Source organism: Equus caballus, chromosome 19, assembly GCF_041296265.1.
Source record: "Equus caballus isolate H_3958 breed thoroughbred chromosome 19, TB-T2T, whole genome shotgun sequence".
Taxonomy (NCBI): domain Eukaryota; kingdom Metazoa; phylum Chordata; class Mammalia; order Perissodactyla; family Equidae; genus Equus; species Equus caballus.
This window is the reverse complement of record NC_091702.1, coordinates 31,980,761-32,008,583: the sequence shown is the minus strand read 5'-3', so window position 1 is coordinate 32,008,583 and position 27,823 is coordinate 31,980,761. Positions and strand designations below refer to the sequence as shown.

Below are 27,823 nucleotides of genomic sequence, written 5' to 3'. Positions count from 1 at the left end.
TTTAAAGAAAATGTACATTATTTTAATTTATTGAACATTCAATATGCAATATGGCAGTTTTTCTGGGATTTAACCCTAGGATATGCTTGCTGCTGGTGCTTAGCAAAAGACTCCACTTCACACTTACCACTAATGAAATGCTTCACTGAATAAAAACGAAATACTGAATAAAATAAGTTTAAATATTTTCTTAAAAAAATCATTTTAAAGTTCATTCTGTTCAGTCTAACGACTAACACAATAGGAGAAAATACACTAGTTTAATCTAATTGGCTGATTTTATACAGCATATATCTTTCAGTCCACAAGTATATAATTGAATGATAGAGAACACTCAATATAACCATTTTTACAGAACTAGGAAATACATTTCTAAGAAAGATTTACAACCCCATTTTTCATACCCAATGCAACAGTGTAATTCTAGAGAGGATAATGCCAATGACTCCTCCCGTGAGTCGTGACTGAAGTCGCTTTGCTATCAAAATCTGTATTTCTGATCCGTTATTAGCATTGAGACAAGATTCAAATATTCCCAAAGAAAGAAGCACAATGCACGTTGTGATCGCCTATTCAGCAACAGCGAGCACTGCATTCAAACTATCTCATTCCAGGAATTAAATAAGGTCAGCCACATTCATTGGCATTTCCTCCACTGTAGTATTGTAGAAAGTCTCAATGTCATGAAGAATCCTCTGTCTTCTTCAATGTTTATGGACATAGCTTTCCTTCTAAATTGATTCCTGCTGCCAATTCTGAACAAAAGAAAAATTATTAATCAGAATCTTACTTATCAAATGCTACATGAACTACTAACAGTTTGAGCTACTTGTTAACCTTCAGTGGCTGTTTATTTGTCAAGATTATACATAGAGTGCTTCTTATGGGAGCACCAGATGCTAATCATGATATCCACAGAAAATGACAAGATTTCTTTTGTTGTTGGTGCAAAAGGATTCATCTGGCTGCAGAATCAGATTCTATCAGGCACGTTGAGCATTATTATTTATAAAGCAGATGACAGTATTGTGCTTGTGGTAGTGAAATTAAAGTCCACACCAAAGTGGGCCAAGAGCAGGTGTCAGCCTGGGACAGATGTAAACACCAGGGACAAAACACAAACAACAGCTATGGAATCCATGTCGACATATTCTTGGAGCTACAACTGCAAATATAAACTCCGGAATGTTAACTATTGTTTGGGACCACGCTATCAATAGCTACTAGCCACACGTGGCTATTTAAATTTAAACTAATTAAAATTAAATAAAATAGGAATTTCGGTTTCTCAGTTGCATTAACCACATTTCAAGAGTCACATGTGGTCTGTCACCACTGTGTCAGGCAGCACATGTTACAGAACATTTCCATCCCTGCAGAGAGTTCTATTAGATAGATTTGGTCCAGGACTCAAAAGCTTTTCCAGTGTTGGGGGGAAACTTCCAAAAATTTGTTATGGTAACCCATATTTATCACTGCTTTCTGCTCAGTTCACCTCATACACTGTAACACAAATGACTGAGATAAGTTTACCCCCTTAACTCTCTACCAAAACAGGTAATACAATGAATCAAAAAATGTCTTGGCTGAAGCAATCTTGAGAAAGAAGAACAAAGCTGGAGGTGTCATGCTCCCTGATTTTAAACTATACTATAAAGCTACAGTAATCAAAACAGTATGGTCTGGGCATGAAAACAGACACACAGATCAATGGAACAGAATAGAGAACCCAGAAATAAACCCATGCATATGTGGTCAATTAATCTACAACAAAGGAGGCAGGAATAGACAATGGAGAAAAGACAGTCTCTTTAATAAATGGTTTTGGGAAAACTGGACAGCTACATGCAAAAGAATGAAACTGGACCACTATATTACCCCATACATAAAAATCAACTCAAAATGGATTAACGACTTGAATGTAAGACCTGAAATAAAAAAAATCCTAGAAGAAAATACGAGAAGTCAGCTCTTTGACACTGGTCTTAGCAATATTTTTTTGGACCAGTCTCCTCAGGCAAGGCCAACAAAAGCAAAAATAAACAAATGGGATTACATCAAAATAAAAAGCATTTGAACAGTGAAGGAAACCATCAACAAAACAAAAAGGCAACCTACTGAATGGGAGAAGATATTTGCAAATCATACTTCCAATAAGGGTTTAATATCCATAAAGAATACACAAAGCACTGACACAACTTAATATCAAAAAAACAAACCACCCAAGTAAAAAATGGGCAGATGATTTGAATAGACATTTTTCCAAAGAAGATATACAGATGGCTAACAAGCACATAAAAAGATGCTCAACATCACTAATCATGAAGGAAATGCAATTAAAACAATGAGGGGCCAGCCCAGTGGTACAGTGGTTAAGTTCGCATGTTCCACTTCGGCGGCCCGGGGTTTGCTGGTTTGGATTCTGGGTGCGAACCTACACACAGCTTGTCAAGCCATGCTGTGGCAGGAGTCCCACATATAAAGTAGAGGAAGATGGGCATGGACGTTACCTCAGGGCCAGTCTTCCTCAGCAAAAAGAGGAGGATTGGCAGATGTTAGCTCAGGGCTAATCTTCCTGAAAAAAAAAAAAACCCACAATGAGACATCACCTCACACCTGTCAGAATGGCTATTATCAAAAAGACAAGATGGTGGGAATGCAAACTGGTGCAGCCACTATGGAAAACAGTATGGAGATTTCTCAAAAAATTAAAAATAGAAATACCATATGACCCAGCCATCCCACTACTGGGTATCTATTCAAAGAGCTTGAAGTCAGCAATTCCAAAAGTCCCATGCACCCCTATGTTCACTGCAGCATTATTTACAATAACCAAGATGTGGAAGCAACCTAAGTGCCCATCAACTGATGAGTGGATAAAGAAGATACAGTATATATATACAATGGAATACTACTCAGCCATAAAAAAGAATAAAATCGCCCCATTCACAACACCATGGATGGACCTTGAGGGAATTATGTTAAGTGAAATAAGCCAGATAGAGAAGGACAATCTCTGTATGACTCCACTCATATGAGGAATTTAAACATGTGGACAAAGAGAACAGATTAGTGGCGACCAGGGGAAAGGTGGGGTGGGGGGTGGGGACAAAGGGTGAAGGGGTGCACCTACAACATGAATGACAGACAGTAATGTACAACTGAGATTTCACAAGATTGTAAACTATCATTAACTCAATAAAAATTAACTTAAAAATACATTTGTATAACAGCAAAAAAAAAAAAAAAAAAAAAGACAAGAAATAACAAGTGTTGGCAAGGATGCAGAGGAAAGGGAACCCTGTACACTGTTGGTGGGAATGTAAACTAGTGCAGTCACTAGGAAAAACAGTATGGGGGTTCCTCAAAAAATTAAAAATAGAACTACTATAAGATCCAGCTCTTCCACTTCTGGTGTTTATCTGAAGATAATGAAAACACTAATTCAAAGGGATATATGCACCCCTACGTTTATGCAGCATTATCTACAATAACCAAGATATGGAAGCAACCTAGGCATCCATCAATAGATGAACGGATAAAGAAGATGTGGTACATATACACAATAGAATATTACTCAACCATAAAACAATGAAATCTTGCTGTTGACAAAAACATGATGGATCTAGAGGGTATTATAAGTGAAATAAGTCAGACAGAGAAAGAAAAATACCATATGATTACACTTATATATGGAATCTAAAAAACAAAACAAATGAACAAACAAAGCAAAGCAGAAATAGACATACAGATACAGGAAACAAACTGGTGGTTACCAGAAGTGGGTAGGGTTGGGGCAGGGTGCAAAATAAGTAAAGGAGATTAAGAGGTACAAACTTCCAGTAATAAAATAAGTAAGTCATGGGGATGTAATACACAGCATAGGGAATACAGTCAATAACATTGCAATAACTCTGTATGGTGACAGACGATAACTAGACTTCTTGTGATCATTTCATAATGTATATAAATATTGAATCACTATGATGTACACTTGAAATTAATAGGATATTGTATGTCAATTATACTTCAATAAAATAAATATAAAAAGAGAAAAAGAACAGAAACAAAAAAAATTGGTAAAATTGACTTGACATTAAAACACATGAAACTTTTGTTAAAAAAAAAACGTCTTGGCTGGAACAATTTAAAACATCAAATAACCAAGACAAGAGAAAAACAAATATGGAAATACTGACTTGCTTTTTATCCAAACAATATTCTGTTTCACTTACAAATCTATGTCCTAACAGGCCAATGCCATTTCTGAGCACCACTTTGTCATCTATTCTTATCAACTACTATATTTTTTTTAACAAAGTTATTTTTACTTTAGTAGGAAGACATAATGCAATTATTTAGTGCTAAAACCACTATACCTAAGCCAGAGTCAGCATAAATTGCTACCAGAAAATGCTGAGAAAATCACAATTAGAGAGGAATCACCAAGAAAGCACAAGATATGAGCAACATAACTTAAAAAAAGCCTCGTGTGTAAGCTAAACCAGATCTAACAGCATTATTGATTTTTTCTTTGACTAACAACTGTATAAAGTCCAAAATCTGGGCTACATTTCTCATTTGCTTTCCCACTGTGTTCTGATCAACCCTGAATCTTCCCACGTACAATTTAAATACATCTTATCACGTTTCTACATTTTCTGATTCATTTACCTGATTTTCAAGGTTGGCTGACAAAATCATACTTGAAAAGCAATACATGAATTTATTTCACTGGAATAAAAGCAAGTAATTCAATGAAGATGACAAATATTCAATTGAGAATATAGTTTTCACAGGTAGTGGGCAGATCACAGTTTATAATATAGATACTAGTTGTACATGACAAACACGAGACTGAGATATGATAGTGCCTATTCAAATTCTGATTCAAAAAGCACTGCCGCCCATTTTTCTAGGCCACAAAATAGTAATGAACTGCACATAAAGAGTAAAGCTCACTATGGAGTGTGGTCTTCACTCCCCCACAGAACTTGAGTTGACAAAGATGACTAAAAATCTTCCCCTCAAAACCAATTTTCAGTAGATAAATATTGTAATTAAAGAAGGAATTGAAATGCCAGTAAGTCAGTAGTAATCAAAATGTGGTTTGTCCCCTACCTGAACTCCCTCTTGATAACGTTTCTTTCTTTCTGTCACCACCTGCAAAATATTAACACGCCTTAATTTTCAGGAGTCATTGGTGAAGTCAGTGTTTAAGTAGGTAAACATGTATGAGACCATGCATCCCTGGCTGCTACAGCACCGTGGCCAACAGGGCTGAAGGGTAACAGTTTTATTTTGAGCAGGCGCCAAGGACAATGCGGCACTTCACAGCTGCATTGTAAGTAGATCCTGCGTCGGTTTATTAAGAAAATAATTAGATATTAACAGGGTCTTAATTAAGCAATACTAGGGAAGAGCAGCCCTTAACCACATCAGAAACTGGAATTCCCAGCAGCCATTTTCTCAGAAGCCAGTGTGCCTGTTGCCTTGTCTTCTGAAAAAGAACAGCTTGCACACTGGCTGGTGTCCCACATATCACAAAGAACATACAATTTCCTTCCTAAAGTATCTCAGAGAGGAAAACGTTAATTCATATCAGAGTCGGAATAAAAAGCCATTTGATTTCTGTCATCTCTACCACTGGAAGACACCAGTTAGAAGTTCATTCTATTAATTCTGCCTAAATACAGATATTATTGTACCAAATCTTAGAATGAAGTAGCCCGCACTTCAGAAAGAGGTTCATCTCAGTTTTTCTACTACCTGGGAGAGTTGCCTCTCTTCCTGTGTTTACTCTGCTAGCTTTATTACAAAGACTAAGATATGATAGAGTTTCTGCAATTTCAGCTCAGAGCCTAAATAAGAAGGTTAAAAAAAAAATCCTGGCTACAATTTTTATGTATATCAATTAGAAAAACATTACCCTCTTTCAAAATTCTTATAAAATATTGACACTTTCAAGGGTCAATTCTTCCTTCTCCACCTCAATTTGAAATGGATCTCTCATGAACTTTTTGACCACTTCCAACATATCTGTTGACGTTGAGGCAGAAAGCAACACAACCTTAAAAAAGAGACAATGACTAATTATGTTGACACATCAATCAAGCAGATCTAACAGTTTTTATAATAACACTTAGAGAAGTAATGTTTGAGACCAAGCGTCCCTGTCTTGCTATAGAATTCAGCTAGACAGAGATTGTAGGAAACAATTGCTTTCAGCAGGGGCAAGGACAATATAGCACTGCACAGCTATACTGTAACAATCAACCTTAACCTGCCAGCTATAGGAAATCATGTGCACACCTCAGTCCTTGTATTTAATTTCTGGTAAATCTCATAGATTTCATCTTTAATCCCTTGGTTCAACATTTTTATCTGCTTCAAAAGCAAGCATCTTGATCCGTTTTGGAAAGCAAAAAATGTCTTACTTAAGTGTGTGTCGTGCATAGAGACTTCCTTCCAAAGACTACAGATGGAAGGGGACGGGGGAAGAGGAACTTTACATGGGGAAACCTGACAAACGCCATCTCTAGCCAGGTGATCAAGGTCAACATTAACAGTCATGACCCTTGCTATAATGAGATGAAAATGGCACTTTATCTCTGTGGTCTTCCTCCTAAAAAACCCATAACCCTAGTCTAATCTTAAAAAAGTTCTTAAGAAAAGCTCCAATACAAAGGCATTCTACTAAATTTCTAACCAATACTCTTCAAAACTGTCAAGGTCATCAAAAATAAGGAAAATGTGAGAAAGTGTCATAGCCAAGAGGAACTTAAGGAGACACGACAATTAAATGTGATGGAGCATCCTGAGTGGGATCTTGGAACAGAAAAAGGACATTAAGTAAAAACTAAGGAAAGGAGAACAGATTCTGAACTTTAGTTCATAATAACATATTGATGTTGGTTTGTTAATTTTAACAAATATACCATACTAATGTAAGATGTTAATACGGGAAACTGGGTACAAGGTACCTGGGAACTCTCTTAACCATCTTGTCAATTTTTCCGTAAATCTAAAACTATTGTAAAAAATAAAGTCTCTTAAGGAAAAGTCAGTATTACTCTAGATATTCATGCATGGCAATTGGCTTAAACAATTAGGTTAATTATTTTCCCTCCCGTACCCCAAATATCACTGGTTTAAAAAATGCCCTAGGAAAAATCTGGTAATACTTACAAAGATATACTTATTTAACATATCAAATATTTTCCCTGGAGTACCAATAACTGTACGTGCTGTGTCCGTCTGCATTTTTTGCATTTCATTTTGAATGTCAATTCCACAACGCAGGAATGAAAAGCTGCTCCCATATAGTTCTCAAGCGCCAGAATGATCTTTTGGATCTAAAAATCAAAAGCTTAAATTATGATGATGTAGAAAAATACAGCCTCCATCAAACAACTTCTGAAGCACATGGCTAAATGGTGAACTCTTCATTTAATTTAAAATTCCAGTCTGCAAACAGCTTCTATGCAGCACAACACAGAATCACTTCCAAGCTTACAATGCAGACTAATCAAACTGTTTCACGATAAAATCCCTCAGAGCATCTCATTTTTAATTAGGTTTTTGTGCCTTTATAAACTTGGGATCCTCAGTTTCCTTGAGATACCAGCTAGATAATTAAAGAACCAAAACAAACATTTCCTACCTTATTTTTCTGTGTTTACGATGTGTAAGCAGACATGTAAACAACCTCTGCATTTACAGCTCCAAGGCAAATCGTTCTGCTGTGTATTCACTGATTATGATCCACTTTAAAATTAAACCCTTCCAATAGGGAACTGTGGCACACAGCCTTGATTTAGTAAAGCCTACAACTTTGTTAAGAAAAGCTTTCTTTCATAGCTAATAGAGCAGTGTGAGCTTTGAAAACAGATAGTATGCAACAGAGGCATCACAAATGACAAAGATTCCCGACTACTCACACATCACTGTGGTTTTCATGTTACAAAACTGCATTTAACCTTAACACTAAGACAAAGGGCATGGGTCCTGTCTACCCTGAAAAAAGCAAAGCTTCAGTTTCTCAATCTGTTGAGATATAATCCTGCAAATCATATCTGCAAACCTCCGTCCTGTTTAATTTGAAACAAACACTCTATGTGTGCATGGACAGTAATTAGAAAGAAGGTTTTGAATGGACCACTTTATACTAAGCGCTAAGCTGTTCTTCACTTTTGTAGAACCACAAGCATCTGGGAATTTCTGTCTTCCTAGAGGCAGCCCTCAACCCATGACTGATCGTGGAGATGTAAACACACCCGCTTCCTGGCTCTCTGGTAAGGACCACCCCAAGGGTCGTCTGCACTGATTTTAAAGTCCTTCTGCGGGATTGAGCCACCTCCAGGGAACAGGCTTGTGAGCGTACCTTGCACAGCCTCCTGAAATAATGCACAGAGAACACAGCATCGCTTATGTGGTATTTCTTCCATAAACGCATAGCCTGAATCTGTTTATGAAGAAGCAAGAGGAAAAAACAAATCAAGGAATATTCTACAAAGAAACTGGCTGACATCCCTATGACTGTCACCATCCTCTACTGATGTGATTTTAATACCAAGTAGAGCTCTCTATTATGGATGCACTTGGGAAGATCAAAAATAACTTCATCATTTAACCTTATTAAAGGCATGAAAGAGATGGACAGAGGAATTGTTCCAGAATGAGGGAGACCAAAGAGACAAGGCAACTAAATCCAACATGTCAGCCTGGATTAGATTGTAGACCAGCAAAAAAACCATTTGTCTTTTTTTGGTAAAATGTACGTTAGTTGGACAACTGGCAAAATCTGAATAAGGTTTACAGGTTAGATAATAATATTGCATCAAAGTTAACTTCTTGATTTTGATAATTGTACTATGCTGTAAGAGAGTGCCCTTATTTCTAGAAAATACACACTGAAATACTTAGGGGTAAAGAGGCATAATGTCAGTAATTTACTGCCAAATGATTCAAAAAAATATTATGTGAGTATGTGCATGCTTGTGTATATACAGAAAAAATAAATGTGGTATAAATATTAACATCTGAGGAATCTAGGTAAAGAATATTGGAATTCTTTGAGCACTTCTGTAACTTTTCTATAAGTCCAACATAATCTCAAATTAAAAATTATTTAAAAATTCAAAATAAGAACATCAAGCCTACTAACATTTATAACTTACAGAAGAGAAACAAGAGGTCTGAAACTGATAACTTTGTTTTCTTTGTTCTGCACGGTGTTTTAAATCTGAATTAGATGCTTTCTCAGGACATTTCACATGAAAATCCAAATTTCCAGCTTCACTTGAAAAATCAGAAGATTCTTAACCCTAACCCTCATCCTCTGGGGGCATGAACCAACAAGCAGATGCCCACTTTAGATGGCATATGCATTGCACGTCACAGAATCTCACCTTTGCCCATTTTTCCTACACCTGGCCTTTCTCACTCCCTTATGTTACTCGGCCAGCCCCTTGTAGTATTTGAGTGTGAGGGCTTTGATCTATCCAGGAGCGCCAGCTCAGCTAACTTTAAGTAATTTAGTCTGAAGCTCATACCTATGACAATTACTAATTTTTAAAAAAATACGAAAGTAAGAGCAAAAAGTTTGTTCAGGCCCAAGAATCCCTTGTGGGAAATATGTAGATGTGTTTTCATTTACTATAAGAAGATAAAAGAAAGAGGACACAATAAGCCCGCAATGAGAATTTACTCAATGATTTTGTGGAAATTAACCAACTTAAGTATAAAAGAGACAAATAGATTAGATTTTTTTTTCCTTTTGCTCCAAAAGTCAAAATTAGCCTGAGTAAAAATTATGAGGGACATTTGAGAGAACACATATTTTTGGCTCAATTTAGTGGCAAGAACTTTCTAACGGAGGGCTGACTGAAACTGTAGTAAGCTACTTCATGAGGTAACGGATTTCCAGCTTCTTGAGGTGTTAGGAAGAGGCTGGGCAACAATGTAGTGGGGGTGCCAAGGGGCGGGGTGGGAAGGCAATACATGTATGCGGCAGCCAGGATGAATCCCCGTCATGGTCCCTCCTCTGCTCAGATCTATGACACTAGGAGGTGCCGAGGTCTCTAGGCAGACAAACATCCAATCACAGATGGTGAAGAGGAAATAATTCAACAATAAGTCATGGGAACTCAAGGGCATCTGCGCCTGCAGGGCATGGTTTAGGAAAAACCATGGGCTGGCCAGCCAGGGGCCCCCACAGCAGAGGTCTGTCTCTAGTCCCAGTGTCCAAGGAAGCTGAGGCAGGTACTGAAGACCGAGCAAGGGGAACCATGAGGAGGAGCAAGCAGAATAAACTGGAAGGGATCAGCACAGGGCGCAGGAAGACCTAGTGTATGGGTGAAAGAAACCCATTTCTACGATGCTAGGGGAAAAATTAAGTTCTATTTAGCCTTTATGGGTGCATCCACGATGTGTGGAAAGCCCTACTTATTCATAAAACGCATCAGCAGAAAATGATGTCAAAGACAGAAAAGCAGGTTTCAGTGAGGTTTCAAAAAAGCTTGATAATCAGAGGAAATAGAAAAACATCTGTACCTTGTGTCATGTCTGAACTTTGAAAGCACTGGTTCCAGCTTTCTCCTTGGGGATGAGACCCAGAGCTGCCTGGTAGGAAACTTCTCTGGCTGAGGCCCTCAGAAGGGAAATTGATCATCGTGATGCTGAAAGATATGTGTAGGCTCATTTCCAGCCTCAAACTCTGGGTGGCCTGACAGGCAGGGCAAGAAGTCCATGTGGTGTGCAGTCTGACAATCTAGGAAGAAGAGGCACAACACAGTCCCTAACGAATGGGAACATACCATTCTCAGGAAAAATGCTCACAGGGCGGATGATCTACTAAACTGCTACGGACTTGAGGACTCAAAAGTGAATTACAACATGACGCGGAGGTCAGAGCAGTGGGGCGGAAACATCTGACCGGCTCATGTTAGAAGAGCACTGAGTACTAAGTCACGAGAAACAAGCCTCTTGTCACTTGTTACTCAGAACACTCCCACAAATCAGAAAGACTTTACACAGCAGGCAGGATTGCTACACTGGGAGGGGACTGGATTAGATGAGCTCAAAGGAGCTTCTTTCCAAATTTAAGATTTTGAATTTTACACCCTGAGGTACAGGATACGGAATGTACAGGATAATCCAAGGCTACCCCAACAAATAGGACCAAGTAACACCAGCTACATCAACCTGAAACAGATTTGATAACCAGGGAGTAAGGACTTTCTGGGTACTAGACACTGGAGGACACAGCAGGGGAACAAAAAGAGGCCCTGCCCTCACAGAGCTTACCTTCTAGTGAGGGAGGGAGACAGTAAACAAGTAAATCAAAAATGTCATGTCGAGTGCTATAAAGAAAAATAAATCTGGCTACAGGAATGGAGAACAATGGGTTCTATTTCAAATGAGCAGCCAGGGAAGGACTCCCTGATCTGGTGACAACTGAGTAGTGAGGGAGGGAGCTCTACTTGAGGTTCAATTGCTGGATGTGGAAAGTAACAATAATAATAATAATAATAATAAATTTAAATAGATCTCTCTTTAAAACTCCCTTACTAGAAATTTCCAAAAAACTCAGGATTATATTTTTATGTATCAAATCTAAGAAGATAAAGGGAAAAGCCGATGGTACACATTTCCTCAAGAAATGCTGGGGCGGGCCCTGGTGGCCTAGTGATTAAGTTCAGTGTGCTCTGCTTCAGCAGTCCAGGTTCGGTTCCCGGGTGGGGACCTATACTGCTCTGTTAGCAGCCATGCTGTGCTGGTAGCTCACATACTAAAAAACAGAGGAAGATTAGCACAGATGTTAGCTCAGGGCGAATCTTCCTCAGAAAAAAAAAGAGAAAGAAATGTTCATTTCAGCAACTGTCACCATATCACAGATTAATGGTTCTGCATTATTTCCATGAATTCTAGATCTTACTCAGCATAATTATGTATCTTTGTCACTTATATCTATACAATTAATTTTATGACCACATGTGCATTTTAGAAATACGCCAATATGAAAACTTTCAATGATTCTCATAAATTGAAGCTCATAAATTTAACAACTTAAAAGAAATGGATCAATTCCTTGAAAACTATCAACTACGAAAAATAAACTAATATGAAATAGATAATCTAAATAGTTCTACAACCATTAAAAAAATGAACTTGTAATTAAAAAGCTCCCGAAAAGGAAATCTTCAGGCCTAGATGCTTTCACTGAAGAAGTCTACCAAACACTTAAAGAATTAACATCAATTTTATACAATCTCTTCCAGAAAAGAAAACAGGAGGAAACACTTCCCAACTCATTTTATGAGGCCAGTATTACCCTGGCACCAAATACAGACAAAGACAGTACAAAGAAAAGAAAACTAGAGACCAGTATCTCTCAACAAGTGTTGGTAAGGATGTGGAGAAACTGGAACCCTCTTACATTGCTGATGAGAATGTAAAATAGTGCAGCCACTTTGGAAAACAGTTTGTCAGTTCCCTCAAAAAATTAAACATAGAGTTACCACATGATGGGCAATTCCATTCTCAACATACACCTAAAAAAACTGAAACCATATGCCCACACAAAAAACTTGTGAACAAGTGTTCATAGAAGTTACTCATTATGGCCAAAGATGAAAACACAACCCAAATGTCCATCAACTGAGAAATGGATAAACAAAATGTAGTATATCCATACAATGGAATATTATTCAGCCATAAAAAGGAATGAAATACTCATACATGCTACAGTGTGGATAAACCTTGAAAACATTATGCCAAGTGAAAGAAGCCTGGCAAAAGGGCCATGAAGTGTCCAGAATAGGCAAATCCATTGAGACAGAAAGTAGATTAGTGGTTACCAGAGGCAGAGGGAGGGGGAAAATGGAGAATGACTGCTAATGGGTATGAGGTTTCTTCCTGGGGTGATGAAAATGTTCTGGAATTAGACAGTGATGATGTTTGAGCCTTGTGAATATAGTGAAAACCATTAAATTGTGCATTTTAGGTAACTTTTATGGTATGTGAATTATATCTCAATAAAAACCAATTTTTTAAAAAAGAAGAACTAGGAAGAGCACTTAAGAGGCTAAAGGTATTTGACCAGGCAAGAGATGATGGTGGTTTTGACTTAAGGGTGCAGTGGAGTTGGGCAGAAAGAAGTAATCAGATTAAAAAATGTGTAGGCAATAGAATTAACAGCACTAGGTGATTGCTCAGATGTGGATGGAACAAGATGTGGAGAGGGAAAGAGAGATGTTCATAGACTCCCAAATTTCTGGCATTAACTTTATGTGCAATGATGTTATAATCTATTGAATTATGACAGTCTGCAGGAAAAGCAAGATTAGTACAGGATTGTGAGTTCAATTTCAAACACATTGAGTTTGGGGTACGTATAGCACACCAAGGGAAGATGTTGAGTAGGCAATTGAATACACATGTATGATGCTCAGAAGAAAATCTGAGTTAGAGATAGCAATTTGGGGGTTTTCAAAAAAGCTGTAGGAGTAGATGAGATTCAGAGTGTATGGTGAGAAGATCTCACTTCTAACATGAAGTGTTGAGGAAATCCAACATCTAAGGATCTGGTAATCCAGCAAGAGACTGAGAAAGAGAGGAGAGAAGAGTGAAAACCAGACTTACTTATAAGGGGCTGTGAGAACCAAGAGTAGAACTTATTTCTAAAAGGAGGGAGTGGAGTGATCTCTGGAAGAGGCTGGCAATCTTCTTCTGTAAAGGGCCAACAGTAAATATTTTAGGCTTTCCAGGCTATATAGTTTCTGTCACATATGGTCTTTGTTTTTCTTTTATAACTCTTTAAAAATGTAAAACCCATTCTTAACTCACAGGCCATATAAAAGCATGCTGAAGCTGGATTTGCTCTAGTTTGCCCCAATACTGGTCTACACTTAGTCTAGTTAGTCCACATGCTCTAGTTTGCCCCAATACAGGTCTACAGTGTTAAATATTGGTAAGAAGTCAAGAGTCAGTCCATTGGATTTAGGGAGAAGGAATTTACTGGCGACTTTTGCAGGAACAGTTTGAGTAGAGGGGTGAGGACAGAAGCACAAGAGTGGGGTGAGAAGAGAATGGGAAGTAAAGAAATAGAAACTGCAGGGCAGACAATTTTAAAAAATTATAAATGGGAGATATAAAAACATTATAAACGGGAGAAGAAAGAGAGTGTTAGGTAGGGGAAGAGGGGGGACTTACAACTGTCCCCCAAAGAAGGGAGGGACCACAGCATACTTAAACGCTGGTGGGAAGGATTTAGTAAAGAGGGAGTGGTTAACCATGCAGGTGACACGAGGGATAACTGATGGCAGAGATCCCTGAGATGGTGAGAGGGGAAGGATCCAGAGCACAGGCAAAGGGACTAGACTTTGATGGAAGTTGGATGGATGCAGATGAAGGAGGGTGCGCAGATTTGCTGGCAGGACGCTCAGAAGCTCAGGTATTCTATTTTCTCAATAACACTGAGATCATTTGCTGAGAATGGCTTGTAAGAGATGTTAGAGGTTTGAAAAGAGTGAAGAGGATTTGAAACAGCAGTTGCATAAAATGGAAAGTATGAGGTGGCCAGGGAAACAACGGGCCCGCTGTGCAGTGCTGAAAGCCCGGGCGAAGCTGACTACCATCAACTTATTTTAGTACCAAATCTTCCCAGTGCGCAAGTTTCTCCAGCTCTTCCAGGAGGCTGCTGCAGGCACAAAGAAGACAAACAGCTGGATTCGTCCATGGTGGCAGTTCTCTCCGGTGGATAATAGCTAGTATTAATTGATAGCATTTATAAACCTCAGGGGTGGGGGAGTAAGTTTTTGTTAGTTCTGATTTTACAATTAAACCAAGGTATGCTAAGTGACTTGTTTACGATCACTCGGGTAATAAACAGTAGTTGCTTCATAATTCCACATTCCTTTCTAGGTGGTGGAAAACTTTTATAAGTTTTTTGGAGAAAAACTGGGAAAAGTTCCCAACAGGAATTTTAGAGAATAGTCTGTAAGTAAAATACTTTAACATTGTAAACACTAAGAAAATAAAACATTATACAAAGAAATACAAAACTCCTACAAGGCTTGACCTTTGATTTTTAAAACATACTAAGTCTACCTTACTATAAATAGCCACTGACTGTAAACCCATTTTCTGGCTTTACCCATCACCACATACTCATATTCTCTCCTTTCGTGGCTGGTAATGTTTCTTCTGTTTAAAACACAATGAAAATGAAAATCATATAAAATCATATATGGGGAGCAATGAATGAGACTAATATATAAATATTTTAGGGGCCAGCCCCATGACTGAGTGGTTAAGTTTGTGCGCTCCGCTTCGGCGGCCCAGGGTTTTGCCAGTTCAGATCCTGGGCACGGACATGGCACTGCTTATCAGGTCATGTTGAGGCGGTGTCCCATATAGCACAACCAGAGGCACTCAGAACTAGAATATACAACTATGTATCACGGGGCTTTGGGGAGAAGAAAAAAAAAAAAGAAATAATGGAAGGGCCAGAGGGTATAGAGCCTTAGAGGTAACTATAAGGACTTGGATTTAAGAAAAAACAATTTTATTATATAAGCCCAGCTTGCAGATATTTGATTTAGTAAAATTGATATACTACAGTCTAAAATACTTGCTTTATTATTGAACAGTATATTTCTTTTCACTGAAATTCATGATATGCATAATATGCACAATATTGTTCACTGCTTGGCTTTTTTCAACTTAAAATAAAAATTAAAAATTAATTACAGAATGACTTCTGCCAAAGATTCATACTTACTAAAGGCCAAATTATAATGACTAATAATAGCTAAAATTAATTACTTTTGATTCCCAGGCACTTGACAAGGATTTAATACAACAATCCCCTATGAAACGGATACAATTATTATCATCTCTATTTTAAAGAAGAGGGAATGAGGCCCAGAGGGATTATGTAACTTGCCTACTGTCATCAAAGTGGTAGGACTAGGCTTTGAACCCAGGTGTGTCTCATTCCAGAATTTGGGCTCTTAACCTCTGTGCACTATATTGCCTTAATCTCCACCTTCACAGGGCTGTACAGATCTCTTGCAGTACATATGAATACAATCTTGTCCACTGTGATCACAGCTAAATGATATGCCATTGTGTGTTAATATACAAACTATACTTTCACCATCACAGAGTATATCAACATTCCTTGACAGTTTAAGTACAATTATTTCTTCCCCAAAATATTAAGTAAATGCCATAGTGGAGAACTTCAATATAAACTAACTCTCCAGCCCTCTGAAAGATAAACTTGCTTTTGCTAACTAGATTCATTCCAACAATGAGAAAGAATTCCCCAGGAATCTTTCTTTGAATTGCACACTTGAGGCACAGCAGAACTGAATGGGCTTTTCAGGCCTCGGGATCCCATTATTTACTAGTTGCATAACCTTGGGCAAGCCCCTTTGGGTTTCTTTCCAACATGGATTACAAGCAGGCTCCCCACACAGGGAGCGAGCGCTGTGAAAGCACACTGCAAATGGTTAGGCGTACAAACGTTATTCGTGCCTAGGGTTGTGAGACAAAAAACAGGGCATCCAGTTAAATTTCAGGCAAATAATAATGACTTATATTTAAATTTTACTTTATATTGGGGACATATTTGTACTAAAAATTACTTGTTTATCTGAAATTTAACTAGCGTCCTGCATTTTTATTCCTAAATCTCGCAACTGTATTCTTGCCCCCAGGGCGAGGGGAGCAGGGAGTGAGGCAGGCCCAACTCCACTCTCCCCCCGCCCCCTAAATGCGGAAACCGAGGCAAACGGCGGGCTTGAGGGTGAACGTAGGAAGGAGGAAGAGAGGGAAGGGCCGGGTGCAGGAGGAGGTGGGAATGAGAACAGAATCCCGTCAAGCAGATGCTTTCCTCGGGTCCTCGTCCTCCCCCTCGACCCTCGGTCCCTCGGTCCCTCGGCACCTCTCACCACTCAGGCGGGCCCAACCCCTGCCCCTGGGCAGGAACACCCCCGCCCCTCCACCCACCGTTACCTCAGCGGCAGCGGCGGCTCGGGACACGTTCCCACCGGTTCCTCTCAGTCGCCACCAGCATGACCGCAACCGCAGAGGCCGCCGCCACGTCTCCAGGCCCGGGCTGCTTATTGATGTGCAGCTGCGTCTCAGGCGTCACCCAAATCATCCCTCCGTTCCGTACGGGAGTCTCTTGTCCTCCTCTGGCCACCGTCCAGGTCAGAACAAAGAATGGGCCAATCCAAGCGAGGAATTCGGGAGGGGGCGTCACCGCTAAGACCAATCAAAGAACAGAGCAGGGCGTCATGGCGGCGATTGGCCAATCGGGCCGCGTGCCCGCGGGCGGTGTGGCCCCTGCTTCCTCCGCCCTTGGGTTCCGAGCTAAGAGGGAGGGGGTCGCCTCCGTCCTCAGCCTCCTTAGGCCCGTTGAGTGCCGGCCGGATCGATGTCTCCTCCCATGGTCCATGGGTTTTTTCCTCTCTCGCAGGTTCCAGGAGTAAGAACGGTCCATGACCTTAATCTTTAAAGCCTCTGAGGGGAAGAAGGGAGGGGAGCTGTCTTGGAATATAAAGGGGTGTGGGATAAGAAGAACATGAAATATTACAATGTTTTCAAGAATGTGAAAAACGTATTAAAAAAAGTATTCTCTTAATCGTCTCGAAACCAAAATACAGAATTTTTAAAGACAATTTTTAATATAATGCTATTTAAAAAAATTGAGATTATAATTGACGTATAACATTGTGCAAGTTTAAGGTGTACAACGGGTTGATTTGATACATTCGATCGATACATATTGCACTATGATCACGACCATAGCATTAGCTAACACTGCCATAGCGTTGCATAATTATCATTTCTTTTTTGTGATAAGAACATTTAAGATCTAGTCTCTTAGCAACTTCGAAGTATATAATACAGTATTGTTGACTATAATCACTATGCTGTGCATTACATCTCCAGAACTTACTCATCTTCTAGTTGCAAGTTTGTAGACTTTAGTTTTTTACAACAGTTTTAGGTTCACAGCAAAATTGAGAAAATACAGAGATTCCCCGTATACTTTCTGCCCCTACACACACATAGCCTCCCCCATTATCAACATCCCCCACCAAAGTGGTACATTTGGTACAATTGATAATCTGTATTGACACATCATAATCACTGAAAGTCCATAGTTTACATTAGAGTTCACTGTTGGTGTACTTTTATGAGTTTGGACAAATTTATAATGACATGTCCACCATTATATTATAAAGAGTAGTTTTACTGCCCATTTTAAAAATCAGCTTGTTTGTTTTCTTACTGTTGAGTTATAAGAGTTCTTTGTATACTTTAGGTAATATTCGTTTATCAGATATGTCTTTTATAAATATTTTCTCCCAGTCTTTAGCTTCTCTTTTTATTTTTTTTTGTAGCGTCTTTTGCACCACAGAAAATCTTAATTTTAATGAAATCCAGCTTATCAATTCTTTCTTTCATGGACTGTGCCTTTGGTGTTGTATCTAAAAAGTCTTCACCAAACCTTGATTTCCTCATATATTATCTTCTAGGAGTTTAATAGTTTTGAGTTTTACATTTATGTCTGTGATCCATTTTGAGTGAATTTTTGTGACGGGTGTAAAGTCTGTGTCTAGATTCATTATTTGGCATGTGGATGTCCAGTTGTTCTAGCACCATTGGTTCAAAAGACTATCCTTGCTCCATTGTATTGCCTTTGCTCCTTTGTCAAAGATCGGTTAACTGTATTTATGTGGGTCTATTTCTGGATTCTATATTCTGGTCCATTGATCTATTTGTCTATTCATTTGCCAATACCACGCTGTCTTCATTACTCTAGCTTCATAGTGAAGTCTTGAAGTCAGGTCGTGTCATTCTAACCAACTTTGTTTCTCTCCTTCAATTTTATGTTTGTCGGCTATTCTGGGTCCTTAGTCTCTCCATATAAACTTCAGAATCAATTTTTCATATCCACAAAATAACTTGCTGGAATTTTGATGGGGACTGCATTGAATCTATTGATCAAGTTAGGACCTGGGACAGCTCCTGGAGGTAAAACTTACAAAAGTGTCCTCCCCTCCCCATGACTGGGTCTCCTTGGAGTTTTTCTCTCTCAGACTTTCCTACACTGAGCCTCCAGCAATTCATCAATTCCAGTTCAGGTTTCCTTATCCCAGCACTAGTTCCTGCAGCGGCTGCTGCTGGTGGGTTTCTGTAAGTTGTGATTCTCTCTATTTGCCTGTTGGTATTTCCAATTTTGGGGTAGGGTTTGCCCTGTGACCTCACGTCTTTTATGGACTAAGAGTGGTTGATTTTTCAGTTTGTTCATCCTATTACTTGTTGTTAGGATGGAGTGGCTTCCAAGCTTCCTTCATGCTGAACTGGAAAAAAGTCCCAGAATATTTTAAAAATAAAAATAGTTAAAGCACTGCATATTAGTGTCTGTAGGATACTAGAAATCAATGCTCAAAAGAAAATACAAAGTAAAAGTAAATTAAATTTCCAATTAAAATTTCTAAATTTTTAATTAGAAAAAAATTAAAGTAATCCCCAGGACAGCAGAAGGAAGGAATTAGAAAGGATAAAAGAAGCAATTCATAAATTAGAAAATAGAAATGGGAATATTAATAAATATAAGATTTAGAAAAAGCACCAATAGAATAGATAGCTGGCTCTGCTATGCAAGAAACGGGCTGGCCCCGTGGCCGAGTGGTTAAGTTTGCATGCTCTGCTTCAGTGGCCTAGGGTTTCACCAGTTCAGATCCTGAACACAGACATGGCACCGCTCATCAGGCCATGCTGTGGCAGTGACCCACATAACACAAGCAGGAGGACCCACAACTAGAATATATACAACCATGTATTGGGGGGCTTTGGGGAGAAGAAAAAGAGATTGGCAACAGATGTTAGCTCAGGAGCTGATCTTTAAAAAAAAAAAAGAAAGAAGGAAACAGAGAGGAAGCACGAAGTACAAAATAAGGGGAAGTAACCACAGACACAGAAAAAATTAATAAAGTTGTATGGAATTACGTAACTCTATGCAATACATTTGAAAATCTGGATGAAATGGATGAAATTCCAAGAAAATATAATTTATCAAAACATCCCAGGAGCAATGACTTGTAGTTACACCACCAAAACCATGATCCATGAAACAAAAAATTGATAAATTCTTCTTCATTAAAATTAAAAACTTCTGTTCTGCAAAAGACATTGTTAAGAGGATGAAAAGACGAGCCACAGACTGGGAGAAAATATCTGCAAATCATGTATCTGACAAAGCACTTATGTCCAAAATATATAAAGAACTCTTAAAATTCAACAATAAGAAAACAAACCACCTAATTTAAAAGCGGGCAGACACTTTACCAAAGAAGATATAGAGACAAGTGTACAAAGAGTTGCTCACCATCATATGTCATTAGGTAACTGCAAATTTAAACTACTATGAGATATCGCTATATACCTATTAGAATAGCCAAAATCCAAAACACTGACAATACCAAATGCTGGTTAGGATGTGGAGCAATAAGAACTCTCATTTACTGCTAGTGAGAATGTGAATGGTTTTACAAGCCAGTTTGTAGTTTCTTACAAAGGTAAACATAGTCTTACCACACAGTCCAGCAACTGCATTCATAGGTATCTACCCAAATGACTTGAAAATTCACACCCACAGAAACATCTGTGCACGAATGTTTACAGCAGCTTTATCCACAATTGCTCCCAACTGAAAACAACCAGATGTCCTTCAGTAAGTGAATGGATAAACAAACTGTGGTACCACCATACAATGGAATATTAGGAATATTATTCAGTGAAAAGAATAAATGAGTTATCAAGCCATAAAAAGACATAGAGGAACCTTAAATGCATATTGCTAAGTGAAAGTGGCCAGTATGAAAATGCTATATACTGTATGATTCCAATGACATGACATTCTGGAAGAGGCAAAACTCGAGAGACAGTAAAAACATCAGTAGTTGTTCCAAGTTTGAGGGGAGGAGAGGATGAATAAGTGGAGTGTAGGGGATTTTTAAGGCAGTGAAACTATTCTTTTTTTTATTTAATTTATTTATTTATTTTGAGGAAAATTAGCCCTGAGCTAACATCCGCCACCAATCCTCTTTTTGCTGAGGGAGACTGGCCCTGAGCTAACATCCGTGCCCACCCTCCTTCACTTTACATGCGGGACGCCTGCCACAGCAATGGCCCGGTAAGGCGTGCCATGTCTGCACCCAGATCTGAACCAGCAAACCCCAGGCCGCCGAAGCAGAACGTGCCAACTTAACCACTGCACCACCGGGCTGGCCCCCAAGGGAGTGAAACTATTCTATATGATACTGTAATGGTGGATATATCCATGACATTATGCATTAATCAAAACCTACAGAACTGTACAAAGAGTGAACCTTCATGTAAAATACAGACTTTAGTTAATAATAATGTATCCATATTGGCTCATCAATTGTAACACACGTATGACAGTAATGCAAGATGCTAATAACAGGAGAAACTGTTTTGAGGGAGAGTGAGTATATGGGAATTCTCTGTACTTTCTGGTCAGTTTTTCTGCAAGCCTAAAACTGCTCTAAAAAATAGTCTATTACTGAAACTAATATATCAAATAAATTTTTAAAATCCCAAATGGTTTTGCCTGGAGCTGGTAGAATTATGATCAATTCTCCATCCTTCTTTTTTCCTACCTCTTTACAGTTTCCTGTACTTTGCTAGTATGTTCTGCAAAGAAAATGCATTATTTTGGCAATAGACTAAAACTGAGAAAGAACATAGGGGCCTGCCTCATGGCCAATGGTTAAGTTGGCGCATTCCAATTCGGCCGCCTGGGGTTTCCCCAGTTTGGATCCTGGGTGTGGACATGGCACCACCCATCAAGCCATGCTGAGGCGGAGTCCCACATAGCACAACTAGAAGAACCTACAACTAGAATATACAACTATGTAGTGGGGGGCTTTGGGAGAAGAAGGAAAAAAAAAAGATTGGCAACAGATGTGAGCTCAGGTGCCAATCTTAAAAAAAACTTACAAAAAAACAAAAGAAAGAACATATAAGAGGGAGGAGAGTGGAAGTGCAGAGGTAGAGGCAAGTGTGCTGTCTGCCCCCCATGTGTGTCTACCTGCATACTCACATGCAGCCCTCTGCCAGGGGAGCAGCTGGTTTCAGGAAAAAGATGACAGTGAATGACCGTCAGGATGGTGTGAGCTCAGGTCACTTTTTCACTTCTTGGGTTCACCTATCCAATCAGCTGTGCAGTAGGTGGTATGTGATGTGACCCCCTTAGACAAAGATCCCAGTCCGGTCCTTCACATTAGAACAGCTAGGCTCCCAACTCAGAGGGGGTTATCCTACCAGGTGGCACTGGGAGAAAAACGCACCATCATGATGCTGAGGCAGGTCTAGCACCTCTGTAAAACGAGAGGCTTTGACTGAGGGACGTTCTCTCATTCTGGGCTTTGCCCGGGAGCTGTGGGGCTTACAGAAGTGAACAAGGTTTTCTCTGCCAAGTAGCCAAAGTCCAATAGGGAAGACAGTGAAGGCAGAGTGGGATGCTTAAGAAGAGGCCCTTTAGAGAGACATTATCTCGAGGCCTTTGTGGTGACCCCTGCCACCTCCCACAGTGCACCTCTACCTACTTTATCCTCTATCTCCTGTCACCTTCTTCCCCCCTTTCCTTTTCTCCATCATCACTTCCTCTTCTCTTTCTCCTTCTGCTGTGCCTTAGCACAGTGCTTTTCAAACTGCTGGCAGCAACTGCTTAGTGGGTCATAAAATCAATTCAGTAGCTCCAAACAATCATTCTAAACAACGTTTTATTATGAAAAGAATTTTAAACATGCAGAAAAGAGAACAGTAAAATAACCCATATACCACCTTGATTTAACAATTTTTAATGTTTCCCAATATTTATCTCATTTATTCTCTTTGCTAAGGTAGTTTAAATTACAGACAATGATGTTTCATCCCTAAAAACTGAAGTATAAATCTCTAGAAGATAAGCACATTTTCCTACATAACTATAATATCATACTTTCCAAACGCATATTTCCCAAATTTGGACCATTGTTTTAAAAAAATGAAATAGAATGGAAAATATTTCAGGGCTTTGCATGTAGTAAGGGAAAAAATTGTTCTGTACAACTTTTGTTTTAATTATGCATCTGTATGTCTACTGTGTCATGATGTAAAATTTATAACATACTGTGGTTTGCAGTCTCAGAAGTTTGAAGAGCTCTGCTCTAGGCCAGTGGTACTCAAAGTGTGGTCCCAGGACCAGCAGCATCAGTATTCCTCGGGACTTGTTATAAATGCAAGTTCTCAGGCCTCATCCCACACTATCTAATCAGAATCTCTAGAGGCGGAAACCAGGAATCTGTATTAAAAAAAAATCACCTGTATTTCCAGGTGATTGTGCTAGTTTGAGAACCACTGATTCAGACTAAACTGGGTGGCCCCAGGGGGGCCCCAGGCATCCCTCACCCTCACCTGTGGCACCCAAGCAGGTCCTTTGTCGTTCTCTTCATTGTCAGAGGCAGTGCAGACAGTCCACCAACACGGAGGTGGAATCTACCTTGGCAGTCTTGGGGGATGATTTTTCTTTCCAAGGTCATGCAAATCCTTACCTGAAGGCAGAGCATGGTCTTGATTCGTAAAATTAGTAATACACAGTTTGATCTTGGTAGCAGCAGCATCTGTAAAATGAGACCAAAGTCTTTAAAGGGTTATGGTGAGGCTTAAATGGTGTTTGTGAAATGCCTACCATCATACCAGGCACAGAGCAGTTATTTAGTCCATGGTGGTGGCAGCTGCTGTACTTGATGATACTGCCTATCACAACTCTGGGCAAGTAATTGATCTTCAATAGACATGACTGATTGGTAATTAATTCATTAGAGAGGGAGGCAGTCTATTCTGGCTTGTTCCTTGATTTTGCCATATATCAGAGCAATGCGATTTGTCAGAGACAGGAAATAGATCATAATTAGGAAGGAGAAAAGAAGATAAGGATGGGAAGGGGGAGGAGAGGAAGGGGAGATGACAGGAAGCATGTTCATATTCATGAGCAATGGAGACAATGACAGTTTTCTTGGAGGGACAAGGAGGTATGGGCTATTGATCACTATGTGGTCATTTCTTCTTAGTTACATTACAGGATTTCAGAACTGGAAAAGGGAATACTAGATCACAGACCCACCCCACCTTGGCCCAGGAGAAACAGTTGAGGCCCTGGCAAAACACGTGTTAGAGAGATAGGGGCAGAACTGGTTTCTGAGGACCAGCACTGCCTGCTATATCTTGCCATAAATTCAGCCAATTCATCTCCATGGAAACCTCTGAAGATGGTGAAGGTACAGACGGGGGAAAGGAGAGAGTGCTCTGAGTGTGATTTCTTTCCTTTCTGTCCCTTTCATACTCTCCCTCATTCCTCTTCATCAGCTTCTCCTGCCTCCTCTTCCCTTTCCCTTCTTTTCCTGATTCTCACCCATAAGGACCTGGCCTAAACCAGGAAGCTGAGGTGACTGGATCTGCAAAGTCCAGAAACCCCCACACCGGCAGTCTCCTTAGCAATGTGCTGGTTTCTAGTGACCCAAACTCACAACTGGCTCTGGCTGGGCACCAGGGTTCTGACTACCACCAACAGGAAACACCTCGTTTGGTTCCTCCATGGAATAGAATAGCCAGAAACCACCACGGAAACACAATCCAAAGCCGTCTCACTCCTTTGGATCTTTAACCCTTTTCTGAATCTCTTGCAAGAGGTTACTATGAAAATGGTTGCTTTGCTTGTGCAGGCAGAGTGCAAAGTGACCAAACCTCACAGGAGGGAGGGACTTCCGCACAAATCTCACGTCGCAGGTGGACTAACATCATCTGTTGCCCACAGCCCACAATTATTACAGAAAGCATTTTTAAATGTCCCCAAGCCCCTGGGATGAGTGGATACTACTAGAAATTGGATCCAGGGTGTTTGGGCTTTGGCTTTTCACATGCCAGAAGAGGAAAGCTGAGCTTCCTGGCATTGGCAAAGGGTGGCCCCGGCACTTTCGGATATTCAGGGCCCCCCCCCGTTGTAGAATGGACTGAGGACAACCTGAGCAGATTCGCGTTTGCTCAGGCTTTTCCCGCGGAGCTCTGCTGAACCGGGTTAGTCTTTTGCTGCCTGTCATCTGGAACCACCTAACGAGGCCGCGGCAGCGTCTACCGCCCGAGAGCTGCTCGGAGAAGACGCTCCTGGGGCTGAGGGGGAGGAGGGCCCGCACCCGGGCTGTGCCAGAGCCTTTCCAGGAGGGAGCACTGGCGCGCCTGACAGTCGGCCGACGGAGCGGCGGCGCACGGGAGTGGCTGCACAAAGGAAAAGGCCCACCCGGTGGAGACCGGAGTGCGCACAAGCGTGCCCAGCCCTGGCCGTGCACAGCCCGCACTTCCGGCTCCAAGTGCCGGTGTGTCCACTGGACGCTGGTAACTGCGTGAGACAACCCCTAAGGGGGGCAAACCAACTCCAACGGCCCCCATCCCTCCCCAACAGCTTCCCCCATCTCCCCCCCCCCCCCCCGGTCCGGAGTCAGGATTTAGGGGCGAGCAGCAGGGCCTCACCCAGCCCTCCGTTCCTGGCTCTGGCTGGATGGCAGTACGTCTCCCAGTCAGCCCCTTCTCGCCTCAGCTTCTCCGCAGACACCGCTGGGAAGAACGAGCGCTGGGCGTTCAGAAGCCCGGTGCTGGCCGGAGCGACTAAGCTGATGTCTCCCCTCTGTTCCAAAGACAGATCGCGAGCCGCCTCCACTCCGGGGGCCGGAGCGCCAACTCCCCGGCCGGGGAAGGCGCGCAGCTTGACCGCCCGAAAACGGGCGACGCTCCCGCGCTTGCGCGCTCCCCCGGAGCCCCCGGCACCGCCCGGAGGCGGGGAGAGGTGGGTGTGGAGGCGGGAGGCTCCGGGCTAGGGGTGGGCGGCGCCGAGGAGCCCCTGCTGCCACGCGCCTCCGCGCCTCCGCACCTCCGCCCTGTGCGCATGCAGGCTCCGCGCTCCCCCTGCGCTGGGGCCGAGCATCCTTCATCCTGACGCTCGCAGCCGCGCGCCGGAGACCCGACCGCCCAGGACCCCAAATCCAGAAGCCCGTGCGCTCCCTCGGCTGGAGAAGCCCGTGCTGCAAGATTGGGGCCACTTGGTTTTCTCACCTCCAGAACTGCCATTTCCCTCTCTCTCAAAGCCAGACGTTACGTTGGGAAAGCTTAATCGACTTAATCTTTAAATTAATCCCCTGCAGGGCGTGGCTGGCGTCCTCTAGGCGAGCGGCCCCGGAGAGTTGGCCCTGGCTGGGAGTGACTCTCGTTTTGTGCTTGAGGAGAGCGAGGAAGAATGTGAGGGCAGAACATCCTTGGGAGAAGATGCCTTTTAAAAATCATGCGTAACAGCAGTTGAAACGATTTTGTGTTGCTTTGTTTTGTTTATACTGAGTGGTTTTTCGATGAAATGCTATTTTGATTAAAAGAAGAAATGGCCCCCCAGGAGCTCACCCGGCGCCTGGCCACAGTGATCACTCACGTCGGTAAATGAAGCTTTCTTTTTTTCTCTTGCGTTTTATTAATTGAGGGTGGGGACATAGTCTCTAGGGCCTCGTGTCCCCCCCTACCCTCACCCGCAGCCCAAGGGCAGCGCCCTTCCCTGCTTCTCTGCCTCAAGATGCTGCTTGGGGCGGCCAGTGACAGGCATCCCTGGGGCGCGGCGCTCTCGACCTTGGGGTCTCCCATGTCTGGCGGGGCTGGGGCGGCCTTGGGGCAGGTGCTACCCCCAGGCAGTTGCCAAGTCTGTTGAGCCTGAAATCGAGGGCTACTGGGCTGTTACGATCCGTCACCCACTCTGACCGCGGGCGAGGGTGGGGAGTGGTGTCGTGGTTTACACAACAAAGGAGAGGGGACGTGACGAAAGAATGTCGGTGTTTTGCCGCGGGACCTGCTACTGCCAGACCCCTGGAGGCTTATTCACAAGGTAGCTGGTGAAATGCAGGCTACATTTAGGGGGCCACTTCTCAGGCTGGCTCCCAGGCCTGTTAGAAATACTGCGAGGTGTCGGCACATCTCTCTGAACCACAGTGGGAAACCTCTAGAAGCCCCAGAAGACTGAGCAATGTTAATCCTCTCTCATGAGTTAAAAAAGGGAAGCAAAATATTTATGCTTTGCTCCTGAAATAAGGGTTGTGGTGAAAAGATAGGCCCTATTTAGTAAAGAGAACATTGAGACAGTGGCGAGTTAATTCCTTCTTAGCATTTTCTTCCTCCACCTGTTCCCTGGACCTCCGCAGGTAAACGACACGTTCTGGTTCAGAGCATTTGGATGTAGATGACTAGAATTATCAGGATAATTGTCTGTTGCTCAATTCACTTTGAGACCCTTAATGCAAATTAGTTTTTATCGATAAAGTCAGGAAGTTTTTACCTCAAAGTTCCACCCATTTGTTAAAATTGCCTTCTTGGTATCTGTATGTTAAATATTGCTTCAATTAGCGAGCCCTCATGGCTCTTGGAGCACCCTAGTGCATTGTGTTTAGTGCAATAATGATATGTATCTCGATTGATATACATGTGGGGATATACTTTGTGAAGATGATTTATATGGGAAGGCCCGGTTTTTATGATTCAGTTGAAAAAAAATGTTTCTGGTGCCAAACGTGGCCACTGACCTGGTATGTCTTTAAGATGAAAGGTCAGTAAAATCCTACCAGGGAAGGCTGAATGTGAAATATTGCTGAAGGCAGGATGACATTGAACAGAATTTGGAGTTTGAAATATATTGAATGCTGAAATG

General features: G+C 41.3%; 2 protein-coding genes and 2 non-coding genes across 11 annotated transcripts in view; 1 reads left to right on the top strand and 3 right to left on the bottom strand.

The window, feature by feature from the left end:
• On the bottom strand, window positions 1-26,211 carry LOC106782000 (uncharacterized). Its single transcript, XM_070242507.1, has 11 exons — window positions 26,197-26,211; window positions 25,618-25,957; window positions 23,646-23,714; window positions 17,026-17,277; window positions 10,555-10,771; window positions 8,384-8,464; window positions 7,189-7,355; window positions 5,930-6,070; window positions 5,122-5,163; window positions 2,511-2,575; window positions 1-755 (listed from the first exon to the last, which is right to left on the bottom strand). The coding sequence occupies exons 1-4, from the start codon at window positions 26,209-26,211 to the stop codon at window positions 17,027-17,029; spliced, it is 675 nt and encodes a 224-aa protein (XP_070098608.1). The 3' UTR covers window positions 1-755; window positions 2,511-2,575; window positions 5,122-5,163; window positions 5,930-6,070; window positions 7,189-7,355; window positions 8,384-8,464; window positions 10,555-10,771; window position 17,026.
• Window positions 4,913-5,047, bottom strand: LOC111769136 (small nucleolar RNA SNORA4). Its single transcript, XR_002801932.1, has one exon. It is a non-coding gene; the product is annotated as a small nucleolar RNA SNORA4 (small nucleolar RNA).
• On the bottom strand, window positions 5,698-5,875 carry LOC111769144 (small nucleolar RNA SNORA81). Its single transcript, XR_002801940.1, has one exon. It is a non-coding gene; the product is annotated as a small nucleolar RNA SNORA81 (small nucleolar RNA).
• MCF2L2 (MCF.2 cell line derived transforming sequence-like 2) overlaps window positions 25,937-27,823 on the top strand; it is a 239,842-nt gene continuing 237,955 nt past the window's right edge. For 4 of the 8 annotated variants that reach the window (XM_070243323.1, XM_070243321.1, XM_023623374.2 and 1 more), the window contains exon 1: window positions 25,955-26,567. In XM_070243323.1, coding sequence (XP_070099424.1) covers window positions 26,516-26,567 — 52 coding nt within the window. In that variant the 5' untranslated portion in view covers window positions 25,955-26,515. Of the gene's footprint in view, window positions 26,568-27,823 lie in introns of all 8 variants that reach the window. The other 4 variants (XM_070243326.1, XM_070243324.1, XM_070243322.1 and 1 more) reach the window with 2 other exon arrangements.

Bases quoted from the DNA above. Each gene is read 5' to 3' on its own strand.
- LOC106782000 (XM_070242507.1), bottom strand. The intron at 23,715-25,617 runs GTGAGGCCCTGC...CTCATTTTACAG, and splicing joins AGCCAGGAACGGAGGGCTGG to ATGCTGCTGCTACCAAGATC. The intron at 17,278-23,645 runs GTAAGGATTTGC...GATTGGTCTTAG, and splicing joins AGACCATGCTCTGCCTTCAG to CGGTGACGCCCCCTCCCGAA.